The sequence below is a fragment of the Populus nigra genome, chromosome 19 (genome assembly GCF_951802175.1).
Source record: "Populus nigra chromosome 19, ddPopNigr1.1, whole genome shotgun sequence".
NCBI lineage: Eukaryota > Viridiplantae > Streptophyta > Magnoliopsida > Malpighiales > Salicaceae > Populus > Populus nigra.
The window spans coordinates 5,757,770-5,778,378 of NC_084870.1; the positions used below are offsets into that span (position 1 = coordinate 5,757,770).

Consider the following 20,609-nt stretch of genomic DNA (forward strand, 5'->3'; position numbering starts at 1 on the left):
AAAATATGACATTTGCTTCATATCAACATTAAATAATATGAAACTAAAATTAAAATAATGAAAAAATAATTTCAATAATAATAAAATGGATGTTTTTAATGTGCTTATTAAGAGTCATTTTATATTTCTAATCAACCACTATATTTCTTTTTTTATTTGTAATTTATTGTAAATACTTAAAAATAATTGTTTAATGTATTTAATAAAAATAATTAATTTTTATTTAAATATTTGATTTTTAACTTCTTTTTAAAACGAGTCAACAATAAACGAGTTCAATAAAATACAATTAGATAATATTTAATGGTTGCCATAACGTCACTCCTTAGTCCTTACCTTTTCCCATAATAAAAACTATATTGAGAGTTTTAAGAGCAGGCGAAGATATTTTAGTTTTAAGAGTTTGTAATTTTTTGAAAATTATTTTTAAAATTTTTTTGTATTTATTTGTCATTAGAAAAACTAGTCAATAAAAATACTTTTTAGTCAAATAAAAATTTAACTTAGTTTTCAAAAAAGTGTTTTCATTCTATTTTAAGCGGAAAACACTTTTTAGAATTTATAAAAAAATTAAAAATATCATATTTTTTGCTTATTATACTGAATTTGATTTTTAAACTTTTAATTATTATATATTTTGTTTTGAATTTTTTTTTCAATTTTATCCCTTAAAATTTGATTTTTATATTAATTTTGATCCCTATTTTTATAATTATTTTTTTTTCTCTTATCATTTTTTTATTGAAATTTTTCATCTATCAAATTTGATCCTTCTTTTAATTGTTACTTATTTTATTTGAAATAATTTATGAAATTATTATTATTATTATTTTAATTTCATCATCTTTCAAATTTTTTTATCTGTTAGATTTGATATACGTTATTTTAATTGTTATTTATTTTATTTGAAATGATTTATGAAATTAGATTTTTTTTCAATTTTATTCTCATTTAATTTTTTAATTTATAAGATTTGTTACTCGTTATTTTAATAAAATTAAAAAAACATTAATAAGTTATTTTTCAAATCATTTTCCACGACATAACAAAATAATAAAAAATATTTTTTAATTTATTTTTTATGACATCACCAAATATTGAAAAATAATTTATTTTTAAAAATCTAATTTTCAAAAAAATTATTTTTTTAAAAAAATTATTTTCCAATAAATAAATGGTGACTAAAAAAAAGTAATAACAAGTCTGAAACAAAAAGCATTTTAAATAAAAAAATATCACTGGCTAAAATGATTTCAAGCATAAAACTTTGGATTTTTTTTAAATCATGTAGACAGCTGTCATCAATGAATATATATATATATATATATATAATTAAAAAAAATTCTATTTGTGCGCACTTCCAAAACGGGGGCGAGAGGGTGAATGAGATTCAGTTATTGCTAAACAGGGAGGGGAGGAGGACGCCACGCGATAGATATTCAAAATCCACGTAAGCGACCTTTTCATCTCCTTAGTTACCTCTTAATGAATGTCTGGGAACGCTGTCTGGGAACGCGGTTATAGTGATAATTTTTAAAAATTTTAAATTTGTTTTTATTAAAATTTAATATAATTTATATATTTTAAATTATTTTAATATACTAATATTAAAAATAATTTTAAAAAAATAAAAAAATATCATTAATATATATTTTAATACAAGAACTTATTTAAAAAATATCTCAACAACGCTACCAAACACCCTCTTTTTTTTATCGGTTCTCTCTCTGTCTCTCTTTCAACCGCTCGCTAGCTCGCTGATACGAAAGAGATAAGCCCTCATTTTCCATCAGGTTCAGCTTCTCTCTCTTTCTTGCAATTGCAGATTTCGATTTCTCTGCTGAATTTGTTATCTCTTGTGTTCTGCCTAGAAATGGCGTCTGTCCAAGCCACTGCTATCTTGATATCCTCAGCTGTAACCAAGAATGGCAATACCACTGCCTGCTTGCCACTTGGATTTGTTATTTCAAGTGCTGCATGCAAGAAGGAGTTTTGCGCTCACTCTATGGCGTCGGGAGCCAGAGCTACTCTCACATTTGATCCACCAACAAGAACTAACCAAAAGAAGCACACAGTCGATCCTTCTTCTCCTGACTTTCTTCCTCTTCCTTCTTTTGAACAGTGTTTTCCAAAGAGCACCAAAGAATACAGGTGATTTTTTCACAATCTACTACATAGAGCTATGGTGTCGGTTTTTTGCTTAGACGACATGTCGTTCGTCATCCGAACAGGCTTTTGTCACTTCTTATTTTATTTGATTTGATTTCAGGGAAGTTAAACATGAAGAATCTGGTCATGTACTAAAAGTTCCGTTCCGGCGAGTCCATTTGTCCGGCGATGAACCAGGTTTTGATAACTACGATACCAGTGGTCCTCAAAACATCAGTCCCCGCGTAGGTATGCAGCTTGTCTTGTCTATCTTTCAAGTTTCTGTTAATCACCCTCCTTACCTTTACAACTAATTTACTGACTTTTGTTGGTACTTCACAAATTTGGACTTTAGACAGTGGACGAATCCAGAATCTGCATTTTGGGGTGGCCATTAATTACATTAGAACTTACTTGAAAAGTCTCAATTTAGAAGGGGGATTTGAACTTTATTTAAACCTGGCTCTGGCCCCCCTTTTGCTCCCTCTCATTTAGACTGGTTTTAATCTACTGGTTCGTGGGTTATGTTGTTTTCTAGTGCCAGCTCTTTTTTTTTTGTGTGTTTGTGTGTGTGTCTTGTCGTGGTAGTTTTCCTGGGTAAGCAAGATTGACCTTTATCATCAACTCAATCAGCTAGTGTAAATGAATAATGTTGTATCTTCAGGACTTCCTAAGCTTCGTAAAGAATGGGTAGACAGGCGGGAGAAGCTAGGTACACCAAGGTACACTCAGATGTATTATGCGAAGCAGGGAATTATAACCGAGGAAATGCTGTACTGTGCTGCTCGTGAAAAGCTTGATCCGGAGTTTGTGAGGTCAGAGGTTGCACGTGGGAGGGCAATTATCCCTTCCAACAAGAAGCACTTGGAGCTGGAACCGATGATTGTTGGAAGAAATTTTTTGGTTAAAGTTAATGCAAATATCGGAAATTCTGCTGTTGCAAGCTCTATCGAGGAAGAAGTTTATAAGGTTCAATGGGCAACTATGTGGGGTGCCGATACTGTTATGGATCTTTCCACTGGTCGCCACATTCATGAGACTCGGGAGTGGATCCTACGTAACTCTGCTGTGCCAGTAGGTACTGTGCCTATCTATCAAGCACTTGAGAAAGTAAATGGAATTGCTGAAAACCTTAGCTGGGAAGTTTTCAGAGAAACCCTGATTGAACAAGCTGAGCAGGGTGTAGATTATTTCACAATTCATGCCGGGGTTCTGCTGCGGTACATCCCCTTAACTGCAAAGCGCATGACAGGAATAGTTTCAAGAGGAGGATCAATCCATGCTAAGTGGTGCTTAACTTATCACAAGGAGAACTTTGCCTATGAACACTGGGATGATATTCTTGACATATGCAACCAATATGATGTGGCCCTGTCAATTGGCGATGGACTGAGGCCTGGTTCCATATATGATGCCAATGACACTGCCCAATTCGCAGAGCTTTTAACTCAAGGGGAACTGACTCGTCGAGCATGGGAAAAGGATGTACAGGTAATTAGTTTGCCAGTATATATATTGGAACCTCTAAGCCTTATGTATTGTCTGCAACGGTGGATAAATTTTTTTGAAGTCTACACCATGTTTACTGGTTAAGTGGTACACTATTTGGTTTTCAAATCTTCTTGTGTGCTTGGTGTAAATAATAGTGGCTTTGATGCATTGAACTATCAAACCAGAGATGACACCGATAGATGCCCAAGATTATTTTTTTTTCCAGCCATGCTACTTTTTGAAAGATTAAGTGCTTTCTTTTGATTTTAATATGTGACCTGCATTTTCATGTGCCTTTTCAGGTTATGAATGAAGGGCCTGGACATATTCCAATGCACAAGATTCCTGAGAACATGCAAAAACAGCTAGAGTGGTGCAATGAAGCTCCTTTCTATACTCTTGGACCCCTAACAACAGACATCGCTCCTGGATATGACCACATCACCTCTGCCATTGGCGCTGCCAATATTGGGGCTCTTGGCACTGCACTTCTCTGTTATGTCACACCAAAGGAGCACCTTGGACTGCCAAATAGAGATGATGTGAAGACTGGGGTTATAGCATACAAGATATCTGCTCATGCTGCTGATTTGGCAAAAGGTCACCCCCATGCTCAAGCCTGGGATGATGCTTTAAGCAAGGCTAGATTTGAGTTCCGATGGATGGATCAGTTTGCTCTATCATTGGACCCCATGACGGCCATGTCCTTCCATGATGAAACCCTCCCATCAGAAGGTGCAAAAGTGGCACATTTTTGCTCCATGTGCGGACCTAAGTTCTGCTCTATGAAGATAACAGAGGATGTTCGAAAGTATGCAGAGGAGCATGGTTATGGTAATGCAGAGGAAGCTGTGCAACATGGGATGGATGCCATGAGCGCTGAGTTCCTGGCTGCTAGGAAAACTATAAGCGGAGAACAACATGGTGAAGTTGGTGGAGAAATTTACCTGCCAGCAAGCTACATCAGTTCCTCTGAGAGGTGAAGGTGAGTTTTTGTATAAATACTAAAAGGTGCATCAAAGTACAGGTAAAATATGTTAGAATAGCAAGTCGTCATTGTGAAATATAGTCAAAGTAAACCAAGTGCTTCTGTAATACTAGAACAAACCGTCTATCCATGTGGGGAATGACTCCCCTCAGGCAATTGCTAGCAACGAATGCTGAACATGTGGCCAACCTGCGATCTAAATTCACTTGACATTTGCTGTAAACGGTCATGAATGCTACTAATTGAAGGACTATGCTTGCATAAAACACGTTGTGTTTGAATATTGTTCATGTTTGTGCTGCTAATACATGGCCTGTCAATAGTAACCTAGCCAGTTCCTTTACTCATAACTGCTCATACCTGGAATATGCAAACCTTTTTCACTCAGAAGTTACGGAATTTTCTTGCAGGAAGCATGAGTATTGGGAGTTTCTCTAAACATCCTTGCAGTTCTGATGCATCCTAGCTTGTCAAGAACAGCAATGATTGGTCTTAGCTTTTATGAAGTAGGTAAGTTGATGGTTTATTGTGTTTGGTAGCCTGGAGACATTTATGTTTGTTGTGCTCAATGTGTGTTGCAGTAATAAAATGCAGTTGTTACATTCTCCATTAAAGTTTTATCCTTTTATACTCTGTTAACGAAAGAAAGCACCAGGGGTGCCTGCGTCCTGCTTCAAAACTGGCCATCTGGCTAGAGGAGGCAGCTGGCCAGGCTGAGAAAGTCCCTTTGAACCTGAACAGGATAATGCCTGCGTAGGGAGTGTGCATTTTTTCTGTCGTTTTTTTTTCTTGCACAGGGAGGCACCTTCCTTCCATGGCTCGGGCTAGCTGATCCATGTGTGCGGATTCATCATCAAGCCCAGGCTTATCACTTTGATGGCTGAGGTATTGCTAAGGGTAGCTATTTTCAATCTTCAACCAATAATATAAAAAATAAAAATTCTCCCAAGCTTCTACATGAATCAGTGACAAGATCCTTGAAAGTTACTCAAATATCATTGCTTCGAAAATATGAGTAGATTTGAAACTAATGGAAAATCATTGCCTTCTCTCTCTCTCGCTCTCCCTGTGTAATGATTGGTAGAAAAACGTCTTGTTCGTTTTTGCCCTCATAGAAAGGGAGAAAAGCAGCCCTCCTTAATGGTTTGAAATGTATTTACCCTTTATTTCTTGTGAAGTATTATTAGATAGCAGCTATTACCTTTGCTATTATTATCGCACTCCATAATTTTATGGAATGACTAAACTAACTCTGTTGCCTTATCTTTTAAATAGAAAATTTTAGAATATTTAATATAGAAAATAATATCTCTAAAATTAACATGAGAAATAATGTAAATAATAATTTAAAAATCGTATGCGAAATTTTATATTCATTTTATAATGATTTAGCTGTTTTAGAAAATACTATATTTGTTGTCTGCACTTAGGCCTGTTGTCAGAGTAAAAAAAATCTGTTCCAAGTCATTGGTTTAATTGACAATTTAAATAATATGAAAATAAAAAATTAATAATAAAAAAAATAACAATGTAAAAAAGTAAAAATAACCTCAAACATGAGGCTATTTAAATTATCAAACAACTAAATAATAATTTAATAGAAGGTCAATTGCAAAAATGAAACAAAGCAAAAAAATTAGCTTAAAAAAATAATTTTTTTAAAAATTTGGTTTAATTTTTAAAACTTCCAACTTGTTAAATCATTGATTTAAGTTTAATAAAAAAGTTTAACTCTTAACCAATTCAATTATTAAAAAAATTTGTAGATGATCAAATTTGAGAGGAAAAGCCTGAGGATGAAATTTTTTTTAAAAATAATTTTAAAAATAATCTTAAATAAAATAAATAATAATTAAAATAATAAATATCAAATTTGAAAATTTAAAAAATTATAGGAATGAAATTAAAAAATATTTTTAATTTGATATATTATTTATAGATTAAAAAATAACATGTTTGAAATTGAAAAGCATTATAGAGAGCTAACTTAATAGAATAAAAACGCAAAAAATAAGAAAACAAAACCCCACAAAAATTGATAGAAAATAAAAAAAACATTAGCTTTTAAAAAAAAAAACTAACAAACTTGGACAAACCTTTTAAATCTGATCTAATCTTTAAAACTTACAACTCGTAAAATCTTGGACTTTGAGTTCAATCAAGAAGTATCAATAAATTTGATTTTAAAGGATGAAGTTGTTAAAAAAAAAACTCAAATATAATAAAACAATAGAAAAGATAAAATTTAACAGAAAAAAAATATAAGGATGATTTAAAATAAATAAATAAAATGATTACAAATAAAATAAATAATAATTAATAGAATGAGGATTAGATTTGAAAGATTAAAAAATAATAAAACTAAAACTAAAAAATATTTGTAATTTGATAGATTATTTATAGATTAAAAAAATGATGGGTAAAATTAAAATGGACAGTAGAGAGCTAACCCAAATGAATAAAATCGCAAAAAAATAAGAAAAAAACACTAAAAAAAGGATACAAAAATTAGAAAACACTAGCTTAAAAAAGAAAAAAATCATGAATATCCGGATGAACCTTCTAAACCTAACTTAATTTCTAAAGCACACAACTCATGAAATTTTGGATCCAGATTTAATTGAGAAGCTCAATGCTTAACAAATTTAATTTTAAGTGATGAAATCGGTGAAAACATTTAATAAAAAAAAAAGCTACAAAAACAATAACAAAAAGAATATGGATAAAATTTAACAAGAAAAAGCACAAAGAGGATGGAATTTAAAAAAAAAATAAAATGATCATAGACAAAATAAGCAGCAATTAACAAAATAAGAACTAGATTTGAAAGATTAAAACATCATAACGGTTAAAATTGAAAAATATTTACAATTTGATAGATTATTTATAGATTAAAAAGTAGTAGGGGGTTAAATTGAAAAAAAATTATAAGGGGGCAACTCATCATAAAGCAAACCATAAAAAATAACAAAAAAAAAAGAAGGATAAAAATAAGAAAACATCCTCTTAAAAAAAACTTGGACAATTCAAACTTTGTTTAATATTTAAAAGTTGCAACTCGTGAAATCTTGGACTTGAATTAAATCAAGAAATTCAATTATCAACCAATTTAATTTTGAAGGTCAATTAAAAAATATTATTAAAAAATTCTTGCAAAGCTAAAAAAAAAAAAAAACAAAGAAAAAATGAGGATAAAATTTAATAGAAATTTTTTTTCAAGAATAATGAAATTTGAAAAAAAAATAATTTAAAAAATGAAGACAAACAAAATAAATAGCAATTAAAAGAATGAGAACCAAATTTAAAAGATAAAAAATATTAAGAGGTGATATTGAAAAAAATATATAATTTCATGAATTATTGAGGGATTAAAAATGACACGGGGTGAAATTGGAAGACAATAATAGGCAAGCCGGAAAAAATAAAAATAAAATCAAAAAATTCACCTTAAAAAAAGGAAGAAAAAAACCAACGCATCCGAGCAAATTCTCTAAACCTGATCGAACATCTAAAATTCATAACTTGTAAAATCTTGGATCCAAGCTTAATCTAGATAAAACGGTTAAAAAATATCAATAAAAAAACTTTACGAAAGCAAAAACAAATTGCAACAAAAACAAATAGGGATGAAATTTGATAGAAAAAACTTTAAGAATGATGAAATTAAAAAAAAAATTAAAAATGATGTTAAATAAAATAAGTAACAATTAAAAGAATAAGGATTGAATTTGAAAGATTAAAAATTATAAGTGGTGAAATTGTAAAATATTTGTAATTTGATTGATTATTTATATATTTAAAAATATGAGGGTGAAATAAAAAAAAAATTAATTTAAAAGATTATTTATAAATTAAAAAATAGTAGGGGAATGAAATTGAAAATATTTATAATTTTATAGTTTATTTTAAAAAATAATTAAAAAAAACACATGGATGAAATGTGAAGGAAAAACAATTGCAATGGGTATTATGAAATTTTGCAGGAGTTGGTCCAATATTCAAGAAGAAGAGAGATGATCACATCTTTGGATCGAACCCCTGTTACTGGATCATCGAAGGGATGTATTTTCTCGCAACCTTGCAATAAGAGAATTCAGTACTACTAATATCTTTGTATACTCGGAAGAAACCGAATTCATGTACAACTTCGCTCGCAGTTAAGGATGCCATCGGAAAAATAGATTATTATTTTTATTTTTTTGGCTAAGAAGAAGAGAGGTATGGATGATTCAAAACGAGTGGAAGTTGAGGTAAAGGAGCTTTCGTGGAGATGAGATATATTTGTTATGTTATTTTCAGCTGGAGGTGGTGTTGCCCTGCTTAATTGAATCTTGTACTATACAATTATAGTCCTTTTCTATTATAAATTAGTTAGAGTTATTATTTTGCATAAAATATTTTACAAGAAAATAATTTTTAGATTTTTTTATTTTTGTTTTTTAAAAGTACTTTCTAGAAAATATTTTTTTGTCTTTGTTTCTCATAAAATATTTAATAGAAAAATTGATAAATATAAAATATTTTACAGTAAACCTTCAAATTCAATTCATTTATTAAAAAATATTTTTAGCCCGTAAGTCTAGTGAAATTTTTTCAAATCTATTTACAATATCATCTAATTATTTTAACTATCATCTCTATCTCACAATTACCATACTCTACTCGTCATTACCATCTCCTCCACCACTAACTCCTTTTTTATCACTATCATAACCACCTCACTATCATCTTCTTCACTATCATTATCATTTCACCATTATAGCAACTATCTCATAATCACCATATTACCCCCATAATATTCTATTTCACTATTATTATCACCACTATTATTATTATCTTATCATTATTATTATTAAAAAAATATTTTTCATGTAAAATATTTTATAGGAGAACATTTTAGCCGTGAGATATTTTTTATTTGTAAATTATTTTAAGCAAAATGCAGGTCCCCTACGTGGTAATTGGTTAGACATTACATTTTAGCAATGCTATGCTTATCAAGCCCGGACCAATGTATAATATTTCTTTTAAATTTCACCTCATCTCTCCCAAAATCCATGTAAGTCCTAAAATACTCTCTTTCTTCAAACACCACATTTAACCCTTTCTTATTCCGTGATTCTTCTGAATTCTTAACATCACTGAAGTCTTGAAAATGCTGCCATTTTATCCCACAAAAAATGAAAAGCAAATATTTAACATCACTTTTAATCATACAAAAAATATGCACATATTTTCAAAGCTTAACTATTTATAATAAACGAGATTTATATAAATTTTAAATTATTTTTTTTTATCAGATTTGTGATCATATATTTTCATATAAAAAAGTCCAATATTAGCCATTCAAGAATAAAATATTTGACGAGTAAATCTTATAATTATTTCTTTAACAAATTAAGCATAATTAGATCTTATAACTAAAGAAGATTTATTACATACAGTTATTTATTTATTTTATAACAATTAACTTAAAATATATCAATACATTTTAATAATGATAGAAAGAAAAGAAAATCTAAATCAATGTGTTAAGATAATTCTAAAATAATTACTCGTTAATTAATATCTGTCAAGCCTCTCAGCAATAAAAATATGATGATTGTTATTTATTAAAATATTATTTGTTTAAAAATATATTAAAATAATAGAAAACATAAATAAAATTTAATTTTTAAAAGACACGGGATACCATTCCACACACGCTACCAATCAGCTCCTTAGTTAGGTGGACCTACATCACTCAGCATGACGAAAAAATCATTATCCACTGCCAGCCAAAGTAGTGCTCTTTTCTTTTCTTATCTTTTCGTGCTAATTCCTCACTTTAGCAGCAACAACCACCAGCATAGAAAAATCTCATGGCTTCCTCGAAGTCTCACGATCTCGAGATCACAATAATCTCAGCTAAACACCTCAAAAACGTTAATTGGCGAAACGGCGATCTCAAACCATACGCAACCTTCTATCTCGACAACTCGGACCGCCGACTCGCAACTCACGCTGACGACTCACTCTCAACTCGCCCAGTCTGGAACGAACGATTTACTCTCCCCATAACTCGCCAGATCTACGATTCAGTCCTCACCCTCGAGATCTTCCACTCCAAGCCATCGGAAACCCCCCAACCTCTCGTAGGCACCGTGAAATTCCCACTGAGTAATCTCATCGTCTACGATGAGTCGCTGTCCTGCGAAGTCTGCACGCTCGAGCTCCTACGTCCCTCTGGTCGTCCACAGGGTAAAGTCCGGGTGAAACTAGAGGTGAAAGAACGGCCTTTGCCTCCGCCAGTGCAGGAATACCATACTGCCCCTAATTATAGTCATTATTACAACCCTGCCCCTGCCCCCCCACCTCCTCCACCACCTCCTGCACGTGACTACAGGGAATACTCTCCATCTCCATACGGCTACGCCGATCCGTACGGTTACTACCCTGCCTATTATCCTCCACAACCACCCCGACCTCTCTACAATCGAGCATCCAATTACAGCTTGCCAGGTGGGCCTTCTGCTCCAGTTGATCTATCTACCCAATCATCACCATCGCCCTACGATCACAAGCCGCCGCCGCCGACGGGATTGTTCCAAAAGACGTCCAATTATGGTGTGCCAAGTGGACCGTCGGCTCCCGTCGATTATTCACATGGGAAAGGTAGTGGGTCCCTTATCAGTGGGGCAATGGGAGGGTTAAGTTTGGAAGAAGGGAGTAACTACGAGAAAGAGAAAGTTGCTACTGATAAGGAGAGTCACAGCTACCATGATTATCGTCGCGAATATTGAAGGAATAGAGAGACTGTGTGCGTGTGTGTGAAGGTATATTTTAGCTTTTTATACTCGCATTGTGGCTTTGGCTGATGGATATACTTTTGTATGTACATGCAAAAAATTATCGCAACTGCTAGATGCAGCACTCAGTCTTTCGTTGTGCTTCAATTATTTCTTATCTAGTGTGTCTGTTTCTCTTACTTCTGTAATGGATGTTTGGTTCTATACTTGCTTCTTTGTTTCAAGTCTTAATTTGCGTTAGCTAGCTTAAACACTTAGGTACTCCATTGATTGTTAATTGTAGGATAAATATTGATAGAGTATGATGGGGTGTAAAGAATTATTTCAACCCAATAGTTTAAGCTTAAGTTAAGCTGATAAATGAGATCAAAAGATATAATTTATATTATTCTTTAACATACCTTCTCAAGTGAAGCTTGAAACTTGCACAGGCCCACACTATTTTATGCTTAATTTTTTATCAAATAAATAGAGATGGTGAGATTCGAACTCGTGACCGCTTGATTATTAAGGCTCTGATACCATGTCAAAGAAGCATCTTAACCCAATAGCTTAAGTTGATACCATGTTAAGTAAGATTTCAGGATATAATTTATATTATTCTTTAACAGGAGAGACTTAAGATTATCATTTGCTTATTCTGTTGTTAGCTTTTTGACCTCTTTGTTTGTTTGGTGTTCAAGTTTCCTTCATGATTTCTTTCTTGTCGTGTTTTTTAAGACGATTTCTTATGAGATTGTTGTTGGTGTGCTGAGCTCGATGGGAGTATAGATTACATTGAATGGCAATGACTTAAGATTATCATTTACTTTTTTATGTGTGGACTGTAGAGTTTATTGGTGTGGGACTAAATTGATATGGCTTTGTGATTTACACCCACAGAATATGTTAATTTGGCTTTGTGATATGGGATTAAGGGGGTGTTTGAGAGTAAGATAATTTTGGCCAATCTTAGCAGCAACGCTGCAATTTCAAATGGAAGGTTAAATTGACAAGTTAAACCATCTCTATTATATAAAGAAGACGGATTGTTATGAATTGGCAATTGGCGACACTTTTCTGTCTGCAGGCCTTAGCTTTGCATCAATTGCTTGGAACCTTTCATCATATAGAGTTGTATTATAGGTTTTGTGAGACTAATAAACAAAGCCTAAGTGTTTTTCATAGGCGATTTAGTGAGTTTCTGCATCTGAATTCGAGATACTGAAGGTACCTGCTAGCAGCTGAAGAAAGCTATGAGTGAGGGTGAATGTAACTTGGGGAGTTAAGATGTTGGGGCCAAGACCAGGTGTATTTCAGGAATAATGTTGATGGAAGAATATTAGAAATGTTTTAACTTGTAAGTTGTGGTGTTTTCTTGTATTAAAAGAAAACAAGACGTGGAACACAGGTATCGAGTAACCTTTTATGCTTCGAGGTGGATACTTGGATGCATCGCTTCTTTTAGAAGAGAATATGGTAGAAACCTATGAATGAATAATCTAGGCAGGCCTAGAAGGATGAGATTATGATAGTCATTATGAGTTAAAGTGTTTTTTTATTTAAAAATATATTAAAATAATGTATTTTTTTAAAAAAATTATTTTTAAAATTAGCATATTAAAATAATCTAAAAATATAAAAAAAAATATTAAATTTTAATAAAAAAATTAAATTTTTCTAGAAACGTGGATTTTGCTTTAAACTAGGCTGTAAATTTTTGAAACCACCTTCTAGCTTCCTTTAATATTCTTTCAAGATTTAAGTTCTATAAATTTAGAATTATTAAAAATTATTAAAAATTTATATGATTATTAACTTTAAAATTTATTAAATTAATTAAAATATATTAAAATAAATCAAAATACTTATATTAATATATATATTTTTTCGAGGCAGGGGGCTAGATTTTACCCTTGCTAAGATATGGCCCGGGCCCAATAATAGAAACTAGACTGCAGTTGTAGCACGTTAAACAAGCCACAATTGATAATTTTTTTTAGTTTTAAAATAATATTTTTTAATATTTTTAATTCAAGAAAAAAATAATATTTACCGATTGTTATTGAACGGTGAAGAAAGGGAAATATAACGGTAGAGGTAAAATGTGTTACTTGCCTTTCTTCGTAGCGTTCAGATTTTCATAATCGGTATCAATGATAGCAGTTTGCCACTAAGAACAAGTGCTATTGCTTGAATGAAGCTGATATATTTCATTATCTTGATGCTTCATTATAGTTTTATTCTTTATTAATGCATTTTCTAACCGAGACCTTATCTCTTTTCTTTTCTATTTTTTTTTCTAAAGAAAAGTGGAGGACTGTTCTAAAAACCATTTTAATTTGAAATAGAAAAGTATTGTGAATATGCCTTTTCAGGTATGGAAAAGCCATAAACTTCGAATTAAAACCAAAAAGAGATCGAGTGATAAAATTAGAAAAAAAAAAAAAGGAAAATTTTGGTGAGAACGGGAAGGATAGTATTTTTAATTCTGGCTCCTGTTGCAATACGTCGTCGTAGCTGAAACGAAAACGCGCCAGGTTATCCGTGATGTCCCTTGAACTTGTCCGCTTTGCTTTCTCCCAGATAGATATTTATTCGAGTGAGATTGAATTACATTGTGAGAAACTTGTTCTTGATGATATCCTGACGAGCATACATGGACACCATTATCTATTGTCTTCAAGCCTCAACATAATTCGTTTGCTGGAAATCATGACATTATTGTTTTAATTGCTGCACTTCAAGAGAAAGATAAAAGAGTACTGTTGTCTGGCATGACCGGCGTAATGCAGCTTCCATTATTGATCGTGATGAGGCTGATGATACTTTGTTTGCTATTGTGCTCAATGTTCCGGTTAGATTGCATGCTGGGCTTTGGAAGAGTAGGCGTTGGATCACTTGGATAGTGGTGATCTTTCTAAGTCTGGTCTCTTCGAAGATACTGAAGAGGTCAGGGGACTTTTGGATTTTTTTTTTAAGTCATGGCAGGTAGGTTTTGCTTGTCATGAACAAGAAAGAGTGAATCCCTTTTACTTTTAAGTTTTGGGTTGCTGTAGAAGTAGAAGCTTTGAATATCTATAATTTGTATAGCAGTCTTTATCTTGTAATTGGAGGAGAGCTTCGAAGAATTTAGCAGTTTCTATGCATTGGCTTTAAAGGATCTGGGGTTGAATGAAATAGCTCATTTTGGAAGCCTTAACTGTTGCAGGTTTGACTCTGCTGCTCACAGAACTTTTCTGGTTCGTGCTGTGGTGTCATAACACAAAGTAATTTATGCCTGAAATACAATTGATCCAAATTTTCATACCATCTGCATTTGGAATTTGATACTAATTTTTCCCTGTCGATTTCTACTATTCACGATATTTATAGATTTTTTCTCAAAAGTTTTCTTGAGCAATCATATTAGTTGATTTTTCGTTTTGTTTGCTGGATTTAAGTGTAGTTGAAATATGCGAGTGCGTTCATGTTCCTTCAAAACAATGTAATTACTCTGCAGTCAAACATTCATTTCCCAATCATATTAGTTGATTTTGCTCATGGCCTCAGTCTAGGAACCTTGTTATCATTCAGACATTGTAACCATAGGTTTTCCTTATGTCATCTGCCAAAACAAGAGCCAGTTAAGAAGTGGTGGTGGTATCATTTCAATGCTTTTGCTAGCGACATTTTTCTGTGAGAAAAGTTACCAATTGCAGTAGCAAGATCAAATCAAGTAGTGACTTTAGAAACGTTATTTAACTTTACAGTTAAATTTGCCTCTCTGTAGATATGAAAATAAGTAGATATACTGTTGTCTCTGCATAATGCCATGGACTAAAAGTAAATCCATCTTCGTTAAAGTTTAATCATAATGCATCTTTCGTCATGTTAATTGTTTGTACCTGTATGTATTCTTTCCTAATTTTTGTTTCAACGTGCATGAAGGGTTTCCTTTCTTGATGGTTTCGTGTTTGGAAGTTTTTAGGCTGTTGTTATCTTGAAGTTGTAGCCGGATTTATATCATTTTGGCATATTGTCATCACCTCCGATCGTGTATTTCGTTTTTAGTGGTCTCAAAATGAAGAACAGCATCTTGAATATGGAAAAGGCACTGCATTAAAAAGGCCAATCTCCAGTCAAAAGCTCTTATATATTTTATACATTCAAGATAAACCACCAAGCAGATTCAGCCGAAAGGTTGCCTCATCTAGAACCCCCTTCCGAAAGCAGAAGATTAAATTAAAATAACATGGACCGTTCACTTTAGAAACTCCAAGGGGACCAAGGCCGCCATGAAAGAGCAAGTAAATTGATGCAATTCTGGTACGGCGTGTTTTCTTTAAAAACAAGTTTTCAAGGTCCTACTCCATGAATATTGTTCAGTAGTCATGCCTGTCCTGATGATGCTTTCACGTAAACTTTGGGTTTCATTGTCCCCACTAAATATCAAAATGTAGCTATCTTATATTTGTAATGTTGCAAGAAGAGCATCTTGCTTTTTCTGTCACTAGATTCACCAGGCGCCTTTCATGAAGAGAATCGAATCTACATTATTGTTTATTCATTTGGAATGTGTGTCGGAGCTCAATTCCTGTACAGAAATGAACAAAGAGAAACTGATCATACCTACCTCCTACTACTGTTATTTATAAGACATGTGCTAACGTCCTCAATGATCTTAAAGCCATCACTTTGCTGTATACTATAACATTTTAGAGTCTTTCTGCTTGCACGTCACAGGAGTGGAGTTTACGACAGTGCAACCTGGACTCCTAGAGCGGTGAACCCTTTGATCGGAACCTGCAAGAATCGAGTTAGATTCCCGGCTATTTGAATGCTTCGCAAGGTTCCTTTCACATTCAGTTTCTTTCGATTGAAGTAAGAGTTTCACAGGCAATCATGCCTTTCTTTCTCAACCAATAACCTTTCCAGCATCTTTTCTTACCCCTCAAAAGGCTCAAAACAATAACCTTTTTCATTCCGTTCTAGTGTTCTCTTGTTTTATATTATTATTATCATTTTTCACTCTCTTACCTTCATTTTCCATATTTAAACATCATCCCTCCTACCACTACTTCCAATCCAGGAGGGAGTACATTTTCTTCTTCTATGTGTTAAGCTTTCACAAAAATCCTGTAATCATGTCAACAAGGATTAATCAAGTGAAACACAAACCTGCTGGTACCAGAAGAACACAATATCCATCAACTAGAGACAGAGTTTCTGGGAATAGATGGCCTGGTCGAACTTGTGGGTTCAGGCTCCTGAAAAGATCAATAGTGTCACCAGTGAAATTTCTCAAGCATTTTGGCAGGAAGGTCGCAAAAGCTGTGTGTTTAGGGAGGCGATCTTCACCTGGAGTTTCTTCTTCAGGAAGATCAAAACCATCTGTTGCTCCTAGTGATACTCACATAGCTGAAGCCATAGAAGATTGCATTGACTTCATTAACTCTTCTTCTCTGCCGAGGTCAAATTCTGTTTCTGCAAATCCTAGTTAAATTATTGTTGCAGCATCAGTTATATTGTCTTAAATTTTTTTGTTGTAGCCCTTAAGGAAAATAAGAAGAGAAAATAAACAGTGCAAACTTCATTTAACTTTGCTATGAAAAAAATTCCTGTAAGAATCTCAGTCCACAACTCAACTAAAAATCAATCCTGTCATAACTAGTTGGGTGTAGCTGCATAAATTTACGTTCTCCACTCAGCCTGGCATTGACAGAGAAAACAATTTTAACGATGCGCCAATTTACATTCTTCATTTAACTTTATGACAAGCAGATTATTGCCATAAGATCAGATTATCGGTATCATGGGAGAGAAGTAAAGAAATTCCACAAGGTTTGCATATCCATGCATTCCCTAACCAAACCCCATCATGCAGTAAGATTGATAAACAAGCTAGTGTAAAGGTAAACATGCAAGTAAAGGTGATCGTGTGTGAGGAATGATTGGTCAACATGTACATTTTTTAAATTTGTTCTCGGAGGGTGGTGTAGCTAAACCAATAGACAGCAGTTACTATAGAGAGTTTGGGGTACAACACAACCAGAAAAAAAGGTTCTCTGTTGAGAAAGCAGCTGTTGATTGGAATGCTGAGTTTAATTGGGCTAAAGTCAACATCCAGAAACACACTTTCTACTTCCAAGTTGCATGTGCGTGTGTATTTCATCTGGGAGAGAGGAATCATAGGCTGCGTTTAGACAACCTCCGTTCTTCTAGTTTGGTTCAAGATATTAATATCACTGCAGAAGTTAGAGTGAGATCATCAAGTGGCAGGCAATGAACTAACTTTACTAAATCTGCAGGTATTGAGCTTTTCAGAAAGTTGATTGTTCAGTTAATCCAATTTTCCTTTTCTTGTTTAAGTCATTTCCGGAGTCTGTTTGTAGCAGATTTTGTATTGTATTTGGCCTTTAGCAAATATGTGCTCCTTGATCAGTTTGTTTGGAATGAATCATTTCGTCCCACGAAATAGAAAAGGTTCTGATAAGGATGCAAAATGCACCACCATATTCAGTTTCAACTTCAACAATGACAGATTCTTCGCTAACCTAGTATCAAGTTGTTTGAATCAATATCATGGATTTCAAGCCTATGAAAATCCAAAACTTAATTTGCAATGAGCAAGCTGAGATTTTTGAATTGGAGAGCCACATATGAAGTAATAGTGAATTGTTTTCTATTAATTCTAATAAAGAAAAATTCAAAAAAAAAAAAAAAACTGCAGCAAGAATCACTGCCTGCTAAATGAAGGACATACAAAATGAATTTAGAAGAGCTTGGTTTCATATCTTGTTTCTAATGAAGCTTTACATGTAGAATCTAGAGTACGCATAACCAGTAAAAAGACGCAAAAAATGATAGGTTTGCGGATGGATGTTGAGCTGCTCTCTCCCCTGCCTTCACTTCAATGAAAGTGATGATGCTGTTGTTTCTGGTAAAGTGTGGATGCTTGTAGATAGGTTATTCTCATTGCTACTGCAAAACAGTAAGAAAATATATGGTATGTATAATGCAAGTGGCGGATGGTACGTGCTAGCTTTGGCATTGGATTAGTGGCATAAAATTGTAGAACTGCTGCTATCAAGTGGTACAGTGGTGGTGGTGAATAGTTGATGGTGTTGGTGCTGGTAGCAGAGGTTGAGAGGATGGCTAGGTTGTGGTTGTGGGTTTGGGCTAAAATGATCCTGGAAGGCATTGGTAAACCAGAAAGGAACTAATTTCTGCAGTATTTGGTAGACGGTGGCGAAGCTGTGATGGAAGAGGAGTCATGGAGACCCCTATCCTATCCAGGGGATGCCAATCATGTAGTTATGCTCTCATGTCAGAGTTGAAGTTTCTAATTAAATCATGACTGAAAGCTGTTGAGACGTTGCATTAATCTTCTTCATTTATCAGGTTATTAGCAATGGTTCTGGCTGCAGCAATTTCTTGTCGTAAATTTCAGTTTCACGTGTTGGGGTTAAAATAGTTTCAGTTCATTGGATTTTCTATATTGCATTAACCAATAAATTATTTCATATAGTAATATGTAACAATAATGAATTCATAATTCTTCGACATGGAGGAGAAGGAACCAAAAGGAGTAAGCAGTGTACAAGAGATAGAAACATAAAACTGAAGAGTTCAAGAATCATCAAATGCAGACAGATTAAGATTAACAGACAAATTTAATCTTTCTTGGCAAACAGCCCACCAAAGCCACCATTCTTCTTCTTCTTCTGAGGTACAGCAACAGAGTTCCTGCGGCCACTGGTGGTGCCACCACTGTTCTTCTCCTCCACTTTCTTGAGGATGGGGTCAGTCTCATAGAACTGATCTTCCTTTTGCAAACTCCCAAGAATCCAATCAAGAAGCCCCTTCTCCTCTTTGCTTCCTCCTGCTGCAGTGGCTGCATACACCCTAACAGAAGGAGAAGCAAAGACAATGGGAAGAGAAGCCATTATCTTATTCTTATCTACCAGGAGCACGTACCTCCCTGTTATGCTCTTGATTTCTCAAAAATGTGGGAGCAAAGATAGTAGCGAAACTAAGATGATTGTATGGCTATGGTGATATATTTTTCTTGCCTACTGGGGTAGTGAACCCTGAGCCGTTGATGGGAAATGGGGAGTCGTGGGAAGTGGTTCCTGCACGAGCTCCCCACAAGTGGCTTATCCTCAACCTTTCTCCATAGATTTGAGAATTTCTCTCTCGACAGAAAAAATGGAAGATGAGAAAAAAAATAGGAGATATGGATATAGATTTGACACGTGGCAGAATGGTATTCCATCATTAATCTGCCACGTCACTTGATATTTCCCATCGTGATTGCAATCTTATCATTTAAATGACACTTTAATAATGTTTAAATTCTCCGTACTTTATGTAATTATCATAATCCTGAGAATCCATGTATTTATTTGAAAAGGTAAATGTTGGAACACATAAGAATTCTCAATATATCTTTTACATTATTATTTTGAGAATAGATTATTTTTATGTTTTAAAAATGTTTTTAAAAATATTAAAAAAAAATTTGACTTTAAATTAATATTTTTTATATTTATAAATTATTTTGATGTATTGATATTAAAAATAATTTTTAAAAATAAAAAAAATATTATTTTAATATATTTCTAAATAAAAAATATTTTAAAAAATAATTACAATTACAAAATAGCATTGAAAAAAATCACAAATTCTGTGATAAAAATAATTGAGAGGCTGGGCCGCGTAAGCCCCGGAGGATACCATCTTGCCTTGAGGGAGAAATCAACACAGGATCCAAAGAGAGTGTAACAAAGGCTCGGCCTGTTTGCTAGGATTACTCTTACTAGAATAGGCTGATGGGTCAGTGATGATTCAATGTATTATTCTTTTGAAATACTTTGGACTGTAATTTGAGTTGTTTTTTTAAAAAAATATTTTTTATTTTAAAATATATTAAAATAATATTATTTTATTTTAAAAATTTATTTTTAATATCAATTCGATAGGTTAGTTATCAAGCGTACGGTAACTAGCAATGCAATGCATAGTTTTAAAAATCCAGCTCCACTTGGTTCGATGGCCCAGGATTCAGTCGATACAAAACTAAAACCAGGCTTAATTTAAAAAAAAATAGAAAAAAAAAAACTCAAGGTGACCCGATTGACCCGACGACCCGATTGACCCGACAAGATCCAGTTAAAACCCAGTTCCGATTGACCCGGCGACCTGGTTGACCCGACAAGACCCAGTTAAAAATC

General features: G+C 33.2%; 3 protein-coding genes across 4 annotated transcripts; 2 read left to right on the forward strand and 1 right to left on the reverse strand.

Moving 5' to 3' along the window:
- The first annotated feature begins 1,634 nt into the window (after window positions 1-1,634).
- LOC133679998 (phosphomethylpyrimidine synthase, chloroplastic) lies at window positions 1,635-5,839 on the forward strand. Of its 2 annotated transcripts, XR_009836259.1 has the most exons (7): window positions 1,635-1,793; window positions 1,872-2,151; window positions 2,270-2,397; window positions 2,813-3,639; window positions 3,942-4,624; window positions 5,038-5,137; window positions 5,283-5,839. XR_009836259.1 is itself a non-coding variant. In XM_062102768.1 (6 exons), exons 2-5 carry the CDS (start codon window positions 1,874-1,876, stop codon window positions 4,620-4,622), a joined length of 1,914 nt encoding a protein of 637 aa, XP_061958752.1. In that variant the 5' UTR covers window positions 1,635-1,793; window positions 1,872-1,873; the 3' UTR covers window positions 4,623-4,624; window positions 5,038-5,241. The 2 variants fall into 2 exon arrangements, 1 of the variants encoding a protein (XP_061958752.1); XM_062102768.1 differs by lacking the exon at window positions 5,283-5,839 and having other exon boundaries at window positions 5,038-5,241.
- A 4,542-nt stretch (window positions 5,840-10,381) lies between these two features.
- Window positions 10,382-11,621, forward strand: LOC133680426 (formin-like protein 6). The gene has a single exon (XM_062103369.1). It carries the CDS (start codon window positions 10,489-10,491, stop codon window positions 11,407-11,409), a length of 921 nt encoding a protein of 306 aa, XP_061959353.1. The 5' UTR covers window positions 10,382-10,488; the 3' UTR covers window positions 11,410-11,621.
- A 7,364-nt stretch (window positions 11,622-18,985) lies between these two features.
- On the reverse strand, window positions 18,986-19,579 carry LOC133679705 (uncharacterized). Its single transcript, XM_062102377.1, has one exon. It carries the CDS (start codon window positions 19,320-19,322, stop codon window positions 19,050-19,052), a length of 273 nt encoding a protein of 90 aa, XP_061958361.1. The 5' UTR covers window positions 19,323-19,579; the 3' UTR covers window positions 18,986-19,049.
- Between the last annotated feature and the right edge of the window lie 1,030 nt (window positions 19,580-20,609).